General features: G+C 45.9%; 1 protein-coding gene across 1 annotated transcript in view; it reads left to right on the top strand.

The window, feature by feature from the left end:
* The window catches only part of PPID (peptidylprolyl isomerase D), a 78,799-nt gene that overhangs the window by 58,928 nt on the left and 9,038 nt on the right, over positions 1-10,833 (top strand). Inside the window, exons 8-9 of the mRNA XM_085641731.1 lie at positions 5,418-5,504; positions 5,586-5,628. Of these exons, the coding sequence (XP_085497857.1) occupies positions 5,418-5,504; positions 5,586-5,628 (130 nt within the window). The remainder of the gene's footprint in view (positions 1-5,417; positions 5,505-5,585; positions 5,629-10,833) is intronic.

The following is a 10,833-nucleotide window of genomic DNA, read 5'->3' as shown; positions in this document are numbered from 1 at the left end:
GTATGTAGATGTTTTCACTGTATTCTGAGTGTCTTTTAACATAGGACTGGTTAGTCAGACTCAGTTACCACCAGTATCCATCTGAAAAAGTTGAGGGTACAGGATGATTTTGCAACAAGGCTTCTTTCTGCTCTTCTGTTTGTTCTTTCTGCACGTTATCCTTCTTCCTGCACTTTTCTTCGTCTTTGAGGACTTCTGTTGCTTCTTTCTGCATTTCTTGTTTTTTCTTTCTGTGCGTTTTTTCTTCTTATGTCCTATCTCTGTAGGCATAGTTAGAAATTAGCATTTAAAAAACCTTTGAAATTCACTGAAAAAACCATAGGTTTCAGGCACGTTATAGTTAGGAATTAGCATTTGAAAAACCTTAGAAATTCACTGAAAAAACCATAGGTTTCAGGGGCGTTCTAGTTAGCTGGACTTTTCACTCGTACAAAACCATTGAAATTCCCCCGTTCTAGTTATCTGAACTAACTATAACTCGCGCGCCCGCAATGCACTGCTGATGACGTCACATATTACATCACTCATGACATGGTCATTGACATCACTCATGACATCATCCTTGTGATAGAGTGGCAGACCTCCTCTTCCCCTAATATAACCTTTGATACACACATTCAAAAATAGAAACTACAATGTTCAAAACAATGGACATACCAATACCAGTTACAACAACCTATTCAGTAATTCTAAGATCCACATACACATCCACTCATTCACCAACAGTCCTATACAGTCACTGATACATGTACTCACTCATCATATGTACTCACACACCTATACATCCTGTTACACAACGCCACTCATCCATAGTTACTCACACACATAGTCACTCATGCTAATAAAGAATCAAACCTCCATTTACTTGCATATACAGTTATACACACACTTCTACAGAAACTTACACATACTTAGTCTTTTAAACAATCACCTATAGAAACACATACTTATTTATACAGGAACTCTTTCAATCTCTCACTCTCACATATACTCAGTTATATACACCAATAGTCACATATACTAGTTTAAAACATATGTAGTTACTCATAAGGACACTATTGAGACAGTCATTCACTCACTAACACACCCATACACACACACACATCCACCCATACAGTCCTGCACACATGCTGTCTTCAACACATACAAACAGTGAGTCACTCATTCATGCACCTATGCACTACGTAATACCCCCACCGAACCATACAGACACTCAGACACTCATACTGATACTCAAAAAAACAACTAATAACCTATATAGACACTCATGTAGCTACTCACCAACCCATGCAGCCACTTATACACAAAGTGAGAGACTGATAGAGATATTTACACATTTAAACATTACTCACTAAGCCATGTATTCACTAAGATACACTTAATCAGTCAGTTATACAATCAATTTTTCAAAAACAAATCATCCATTTAGACACTTATATACCCATTTATTCTTCCATCAACCTTGAGATATACATATATAAAACATATGTAATTTTCTGAAAAACACACATTCACTGGATGATGTCATCAGTGATGTCACTGACCATGTCATGAGTGATGTAATATGTGACATCATCATCAGCGCATTGCGGGCGCGCGAGTTATAGTTAGCTGAACTAACTATAACGGGGGAATTTCAATGGTTTTGTACGAGTGAAAAGTCCAGCTAACTAGAACGCCCCTGAAACCTATGTTTTTTTCAGTGAATATATATATATATATATATATATATATATATATACACGTACACACCCCTCCCCCCCCCCCCTCCGTAGGTCCCTATTGTTTGCCAATGCTTCTTTAGTTCTTACCTAGCCGATCTACCTCATCCTGCGAGCAATCATTCTGCTCTTTGCTCTAGTTCAACAAGTACTACTAATGTGATGCTGTGAAAATGTAATGCTTGGTTCGGTTCTGTAGTGTTTTTTTTTGGTTGTTTTTTTTAACATGGATTAGCTCTCACCGTTTCTTCTGGTGTAGGTGCATGAGTTTTTCTAGATATGGATTTCTGCAAAGGTGTTGCTATTAGAAAAAGTCACTTATTTTATGACTTCATTAAGGATAGCTATATCTTCCTGTACATTTTTTCATCACGCTGCTGCCCTGCCCTCTATTGAGGGGTATGTTCGTTCATGGTCATTTATTTCCTGATAGGTACACTTGCCACTACCTTTTTAGGTCTCGCCTGGCGTAGCTGCGTGCATGCGCAGTCTTGCTGGCGAGATTTAGTGTTGAACAGGTATTTTCTGTAAGGGGCATTAAGCCCGCCCCTCTTTTCCATTAGCTGGCATCACCGTTTATGCTAAACTGTGGCCAGCCTTTGGAAAAGAGGTGTTGGTGACGTATTTGCTTGGCTTTTCGAGCCGTCACATTTGGACGGACTCGCTTGCTTTGCGTTGGTCGCAAAAGGTTTCTTATCTTTATGGGGCCAAACACATGGCCCCATAAAGACAAGAAACCTTTTGGCAGGCGAGGCCGGCAGGAAAAGCCAAGCAAATACGTCATGGCGTCTTGGGTGGGGGAGATGCGCGGGGCAGGCAGGGGTATGCTGGGGCCGGGTGTGCGGCACAAGGGGGGGGGGGGGGGGAGAAAACTCCCTGCCGCCCGACTGACGGCCAGATCCCCCACTCCCCAGGATCAAGCAAGCGCCCAGGCTCCTCACCTCTTTAGTGGCTGCCAGGAAGTGCGACAGTCCGTTCCCAGGCTCACCTCAGCTCCTGACTTGCAGTCCCCTCCTAGGAGGGGTGGCCTCGTGTCTGGCCCAGGATCTCTGCAGTGGCAGTCTGGTCCCGGCACACCGGCGCAGACCAGCGTGGGGAGGGGGCGCGTATGATTGGGTCGCGCAACCCTTCTGCCACCGTAGGGCCCATCGCCACAGCAGGCCGCCAGTCATAGGCCCAGTCCGCCAACCCAGTAGTTTGTGTGGGCTCCCTCTATGGCAAAGCGGCACAGAAACAGTAGGGGGAAGCAACATTCCTCTCCTTTCGGCGCCGCCCGATCGGCGGCAGAGCGTGTATCGACTGTCCGGCGCCGCACCTCCTTCAGTCAGGTCCGCCCAGGGTGTACTGCGGGTAGGATCTCTCTAGGCGCTCCCATCACCTCACAATCAGGCGGGTGCTCTGCCGGTGCCAAGGAGGGGAGGCGGCACCGCTAATTCAGCCGGAGCGGCGCCAGCAATTCTCCAGGATCCTCCTCTCTCTGGGGTGCACTAGAAGGAGTACCGGAGTTCAGGGCCTCGGAGCGGGCCAGGAGATCACCAAGGCTGAGCCGCCATCTTGGGATCGCCGGAGATGCCGCAAGGGCCGCCCGCGGCATCAGGTTGTCACCCCCACCACTACCAAAGAAGGCTCAGAGGTCAGGGAGAGGCAGGCAGGCGGCGTGTAAGGTGGGAACTCCCCGATGGCGATGTGCGGCACAAGGCGGGGGGGGGGGGATCGTTTTGCTTGAGATCAGCACATGTCCTTCTCGGTGACGGTTCAAGGGAACAAGTAGATGAATGGTACGCATGCAGAGTGGCAATCCAGGTGCATAGACACAGCAAGCGGTAAAAGAGTCGGTGGGGCATTCACCACAAGCGCAGTACGGTATATCAAAGCAGAGCTATGGCGGAAGGGAAATAAAAGTTTGTATATATGTCACTCCCCCTAATAATAATAAAATAACATTAAAAAAAACAATTCCATTCAGGAAACTCCCCACCCTGCGCAGCTCCCAGCAGACAAACCCAGGCATGGGAGCACTCCAAGGCCGCAGCAGCAGAGAGGGCTGGCGCGCCCGTGGTGAAAGTGCCAGACTCCACACTACAAAGTGTGCAGGAGGTCTCCGCCTGTAAAATGCAGTACCCTGAAGGTCATAAGTTGAAACTCTACTCAGCCTTCCGTCCTTACGAGTGGTTTAAATTGGGTTACAGTTTCATTGTGTTATTCATAGTTCCTAAAACAACTGAAGTGCGGCACGTAGCACTATGCAAAAAAAAGATTGACAATTAACCCATGCGTTGTCTTCGCATTCAAGCCGTGTTCCCGCAGAGCATGCTAACAGCAGTGATTATGCGGTTATTGGCGTGAGGTGGATTTTCAGCCACCTGCCAAGGATGGTTGCGCTTGGCGGTGTGAGGAGTTACGAGTTATTGCTATTTTCGGAGCTCCTCTTAATCGTACAAAGTGCATTCAGAGTTTGAATTGGGGCTTTCAGAGAGGCGTGATTTAAACGTTCATTCAACCTGCCTTAGTTGTTACGTACGGCTGCAGGGGCGGGCTGAAGTTGATTTATAACCAGAGCACCTGAAATTGTGGTATGGCTGAGTAAATTATGCTGTAAAAAGGCACATGATGCGGCTTAATGTGTAAGATTTTTGATAACATTACTTTATTATTTTGTCCTTTACACACTTCTAAAGACTCGTCTGGGCTTTGGTTGCACCTCATGAGTACCAGTTTAGAACCCAAATGCAGCAATAAGCAACAGAAATGTAACCAGACCACCTTTGCAATAGGTTTTCGCGAGAAACAAAATTTTTGTTTGTTGAAATCTACAGATTATGCGGCAAATGATGATGTGTGGCAAATGTGTCAGATCTATAATTATGCGGAAAAGAGCAGTGGCCACACAATCCCATAATTCCAGTGGCCCTGCTTATAACAGTGTGTTATTTTGTTGAGTGATTTTGTGGTTTTCCTACTGGAGACATTACTGTCTGTGGTTCAAGAAAGCCCCCATCCGTTGAGCCAAAAGCGCAAATGCGCACATAGATGACGTCTCATTTTTGTTGTGCGCTGGTATTGGAGCGTGCCGTTTGCTAGCTGACATCAACCTCAGTAATAATTTCTGAGGTGAATCTGTTCCATGCACTTGTTTATGAGAGGGAATAGGTGTGGACAAGTTATTAGAGATACATTTCCTTATTAAACAAGCATTTGGAATGCAATAGGTCTCGCATTTACGCGAGTTTAAGCGATTCGCATTGTAAATGACGATGCCTTTTATTTATGTTTTAGAAACGAAAACACAAATAAAAGGCATTTGTTATTTGCAATGTGAATAGCTCAAACTCGCGTAAATGCGAGACCTATTGCATTGTAAATGCTGGTTTTATTTTTTGGCCTCTGGAATAGGAAAAATTGGGCCAAAGTAATGTTGATGGTGCATATGTGGTCTTTGGGTGGCCACAGCAATTGACACGATATATGTATTGGCAGAACAGCAATGGACCTGTTCAGGAAGCAATCTCGATCCAGTCTTCTGCCTACAGCTAAATTTAGATTAAAAAGCATACAGAATGTTAAGTATCAATTGGAATACGTTATCAATGTCAAATAATATTAATCTTTCTTTTGCTTTTTAGCTGTAAATTTTATTGTACATGATTTGCTCTGCATTACTCGTGCCTGTAATAAATCAGTATTTTTCATTTTTAGGCTCTTGAAATAGACCCGTCGAACACAAAAGCACTTTACAGAAGAGCTCAGGGCAGGCAGGGACTCAAAGATTACGATCAGGCATTGGTAAGACTCGGTTCTCTTTTTAGGTTACACGTTTTTCTACTGTGTGGTGTACTGATTGTGTTTTTTCTTTATTATTTGAAGGAGGATCTTAAAAAGGCCCGTGAGGTTGCACCTGAAGACAAAGGTAAATTTACTGTCATTTATTTATTTTTGTCAACTAAAGTACTTTATAAAGTTTTGTATAGCGCGAACATGACCCAGGCGGGTATTGGAAGCGCATCACATTTAGAGAAGGTAGGTAACAATAAGGGGGCAAAGAACAATCGTTACAAATAAATGCGAGGTAACTTCATGACCCCAGCGCGATTCCGAGCGCCTAACACTTGAGAACGGACAAATGCAGTAATGGGCGAAGAGAAATCAAAAAATATATATATATATATATATATATATATATATATATATATATATATATATATATATATATATATTCACTTAAAAAACCATAGGTTTCACACGTTCTAGTTAGCTGGACATTTCACTTGTGAAAAACCATTGAAATTCCCCCGTTATAGTTAGTGCAGGCAACTATAACTCACGCGACCGCAATCCTCTGCTGATGATATCAGATATTACATCACTGATGACATATGTGTCTTTCTGGAAAAAAAATATTTGTAATCTATGTATAGCTAAAAATTAATGGAAGAAGACATGGGTAAATAAGTGTCTAAATACAGTGATGAAGGCGGTAAACCATTGCAGTACCAACTCAGATAGTCCCATCCTGTGTTCTAGAGTGGATAGTTGTTTGCTGTGGTTAACAGTGTCAAAGGCAGAGGATAGATCAAGGAGAATCCGGAGACGAGATTAATTTTGGTCTAGCAACTTTGAAATGTCATCCATGATGTGAGTGCAGATTCAGTGCTGTGACCTCTTGGAAAACCTGATTGATGTTGATCCAACAGTTGGAATTTCTCAATGTGAGAGCAGAGTTGCGATTGCACACACTTTTCTAGACGTTTTGCCAGTGTGAGGATGTTGGAAATAGGACGGAAGGTATTCAGAAGTGTCTGAGTTCGTTTTTTTTGGAATGGGGGATACTTGCGCTTCTTTTAGGCAGATGAGTAACGTACGTGCCTTGCAATAGTGATGCATTTACAATCTTTGGCCAGATGGGGAGGATGGCAGCCTTAATTTAATTGACTATGGGTGGTGTGAGAGGGTCGCTGAAGTGGCTAGATGGTTTGATCGCAAGCAGAGGGTTCTAGATGTCACTTTCACTGAGGGGTGTAACTGTGTGCCAAGAGGCATTGTTCTTTGAGCGGGGGGGGCAGTGGGGGGGGGGGGAGACAAGCAACTCCTTGGTAATAGTTGGAGTGCACCCAGAAATTGGAAGATGAGTGTCTTTGATTCTATGTTGGAATTGATGCTTGATATTTTCTCAGCAAAATGGGCAATTCGTCGCAGGTAGGAAAGCCTTGACCAGGTTCATGGCGTATAGGCGCCTTGACCGCTTGTTGACTAACAACTTTGAAAAGTTTTTGAGGGCGGTTTTTGGTTTGATTAAGTTGGGATCTGAAGAAGTCGGATTTTGCACTGTTGAATTTTTTTTATTGTATGAGCTTACGACAGCTCTAAGGTGGTTTAGGTGTTCGGTAGATGGTATGGATCGCCAGGATCTTTCTGCTGCCCTTAGATTACGACGTTCCGAATTTAGGGTATTGTTGAACCACGGTGTGGAGATTTGGGAGGAGGCATTTTTTTGATTGTAAAGGGGCTATAGCATCCATGATACCGGAGATAGATGAATTATAGAAGTCTGTGAGGACATGAACATCAGTCCTATCTGATTGGGAAGTCCAGGCCTTTGTGCAACAGGTTGCTTGCTCTTCTATGTTGAGATTTCTGAGGTTCCTTTTCCATTGCTTCGTTTTCTTGGGTTGATTGCCCTTCGCGACCACCTCCCTGTTAATGAAGAAGATGCAGTAGTGGTCGGACCAGTCGCATGCGATAATGGAGTTCAGTATGATGTTGCTACCTTTCGAAATGATGAGGTCCAGAATTTCTCCCTTGTGAGTACAGCTGTCACAGAATTGAGTCACCTCATGATCCAATTGGAAGGATTTAAGACAGTTCACTGCTAGATCATTAGGTTTAGACCAGTGGAGGTTGAAGTCTCCCAAGAAGATTTGGGACACTAGAGGGTCGTCATTGGATGAGATGATATCCTTTACATGCTCAATGAAGGAAAGATTGTCTCCAGGGGTGGTGGTAGAATGTGTAGTTTGCAGATCAGGAATTTTTTTACTGGAAATGTTGATGCATACAGGCTCCCCAGACCCATGGGACGACTATAACATTCCTGACATTCCTAACGTCCCGCAGGATGATCTCTACCCTTCGAGACCATCCCCACCAGCAGACTCATTGGGGTTCAACCACCTACTCGAGGGCTGCACACTACCACGGTGTAGATCTCCATACCGACCCCGTGGAGGAGGACTTCCTCCTTGATACTTTCGACACGACACACAGGGCCACCTCCATCCTGCCCATGCTCAAAGGAGTTATCAAGCACGCGCCGGAGGTCTTTAAAGATCCAGTCAGAGCCAGGGTCGTCAACCCTCACATAGACAAAAAATATAAGGCCGCCCCTACAGATCCCGCCTACATCAGAGGGCCAGCACCACTAGATTCCCTAGTAGTGTCTACAGCACGAAAGCGAGCAAACTCCCAAGCATCAGGCGAGGCACCACCACCTGATAAAGAGTCAAAACTCTTGGAAGCATCGGGCAAGCGCACTGCATCCCAAGCTGCCAACATATGGCGCATCGCAAATACACAAGCGCTTCTGGCAAGATATGACAGGGCACATTATTACGAACTAGAAGCCATAATGCAACACCTCCCTGACAAATTTAAAAATAGAGCCAATGAGTTAATTCAGGAGGGCAAAACCATCGCCAATACCTCCATCCGCTGTGCCCTAGATGCAGCCGACACCGCCTCTAGGGCAATTAACACCAGCATCCTCCTCCGTCGCCATGCCTGGCTAAGGATTTCAGGTTTCAAACCGGAGGTGCAAGCTTCCATCCTGAACCACCCTTCTGACCAGGAACATCTGTTCGGCCCTAAAGTAGATGAGGCCCTGGAAAAAATGAAGAAAGACACAGATACGGCGAAATCTATGGGAGCCTTACAATCGCACCCGCCCAGGCGCTCTTTTTGCCGCTCTTCCTTTCGAAGCACATCCAGAGGCTACTCCTCTGACACCGCTTCCACTTCCTATAAAGCCCCTACCCAATCCACCTTTACAAGGGGTTACCAAAGAGGCGGCTACTGAGGCAACAATAATAAAGGCAGAGGCAAGACAAACCCCTCCCGCTCTGCCTCCACCCCTATCCAATTATTTCCCTCCACTCTCCCTAGACCATCCCACTCCGGTCGGGGGCAGACTCCACAATTTCCTTCATGTCTGGACTACCATCACCTCAGACAAATGGGTAACACAAATAATTCGGTCAGGCTACTGCCTCGAACTAACATCTACCCCCAAACATTCCACCCAAACAACGCCCAATGTCACAGGAACATTTAACACTACTAAAGCAGGAGGTAATCTCCCTCCTACAAAAGGGGGCAATAGAACTAGTTCTATCAACCAACAAAATATAGGGCTTTACTCCCTATATTTTCTCATACCAAAAAGGGACGACACGCTATGGCCCATCTTAGACCTCAGGCCCCTGAACCAATATATCCACTCAGACCATTTTCACATGGTCCCACTCCAGCAGGTACTTCCCCCCCCCCCCCCCTGCTCTCCCAAAGCGATTTCCTGGCCACTTTCGACCTCAAAGACGCCTATTTCCACATTCCTGTTCACAACGCTCACAGGAAGTTCCTCAGATTTGTGGTGGACGGCCAACACTATCAATTCAAAGTGCTCCCATTCGGAGTCACCACGGCATCACGAGTATTTACCAAGTGCCTAGCAGTAGTGGCAGCACACCTGCGGAGACAACACATCCATGTCTTCCCATACCTAGACGACTGGCTAATAAAAGCCAGCTCATACAACCAGTCTGTACAATACACGCACGCCACTATCCAGCTACTTCACGAACTGGGCTTCACAGTAAACCACGCAAAGTCCCATCTGCAACCTTCCCTCGTAAAACAATACCTCGGTGCCATCATAGACACCTCAAGGGCGCTAGCCTACCCCAGTCCTGCCAGGTTAACAAGCATTCAGGCTCCACGCGCCAAATTTCAGCCACAACACTCTCTTCCAGCTCGAGTGGTCATGCAACTAATAGGGATGATGGCCTCCTTGCATATTCAGAGTACCTCATGCAAGACTCCAGATGCGTCCTCTCCAAGAGTGCTTAGCGCACCAATGGAACCAGGCCCTGGGTCAATTGACAGATCTGGTGTTGGTAGACGGTCGTACCCATCGCTCTCTGCAGTGGTGGACCACCAAAAACCTTTCCAAAGGGTGACTGTTCCTGGACCCGGTTCCGCAGATAGTACTAACAGCGGACGCATCACTCTCCGGCTGGAGAGCTCACCTACTACATCACACCATGCAGGGCAGGTGGACACCAAGTTACTCCACATCAACCATCTGGAGTTACTAGCCATATTTTTGGCCCTAAAACCTTTTCAAACACAGATCTTAGGCAAGGCAGTCATAGTCCACACAGACAACATGACAGCCATGTACTATATACAAAAACAAGGAGGCACACTCTCCACAGCTCTCTCGGCTAGCACAGAGCATATGGAGATTGGCCATACCCCGAAAAATCTTTCTCCTAGCCCAACATGTCCCAGGAGTACAAAACACTATAGCCGAGCTCCTGAGCAGACAAACTCAACAGATCCACGAGTGGGAACTACATCCACAAGTTCTTCACCCGTACTTTCAAATGTGGGGGCATCCACAGATAGACCTCTTCGCCACCCACAAACGCCAAATGCCCAAGCTTCGCCGCAGGTATCCACACCCATTGTCCAAAGGCAATGCGATATGGATGAACTGGTCAGGAGATTTGCGTACGCTTTTCTGCCTCTCCCACTCATACCATTAGTGGTGCGCAAACTACAACCGCATTCCCTCACACGAATCCTAGTGGCTCTGACTTAGGCCAGACGACCGTGGTACACCATACTGCTGGAACTATCCGTAGTACCACACCAAAAGTTACACCTCTCTCCACACCTCTTAACCCAGAACCATGGAGAGATCCGGCACCCGGACCCAGCTCAGCTCAACCTTGCGATCTGGCTCCTGAAATCCTAGAATTCGGTTATCTAAATCTCCCCCCAGACTGTATGAACGTCATTAGAGGAGCCAGATGACCTACCACTAGAGTTTGCTACG

Source organism: Triturus cristatus, chromosome 2_2 (genome assembly GCF_964204655.1).
Source record: "Triturus cristatus chromosome 2_2, aTriCri1.1, whole genome shotgun sequence".
NCBI classification, from domain to species: domain Eukaryota; kingdom Metazoa; phylum Chordata; class Amphibia; order Caudata; family Salamandridae; genus Triturus; species Triturus cristatus.
Note: the sequence above shows the minus strand (reverse complement) of the source record. Positions and strands in the feature narration are given on the sequence as shown.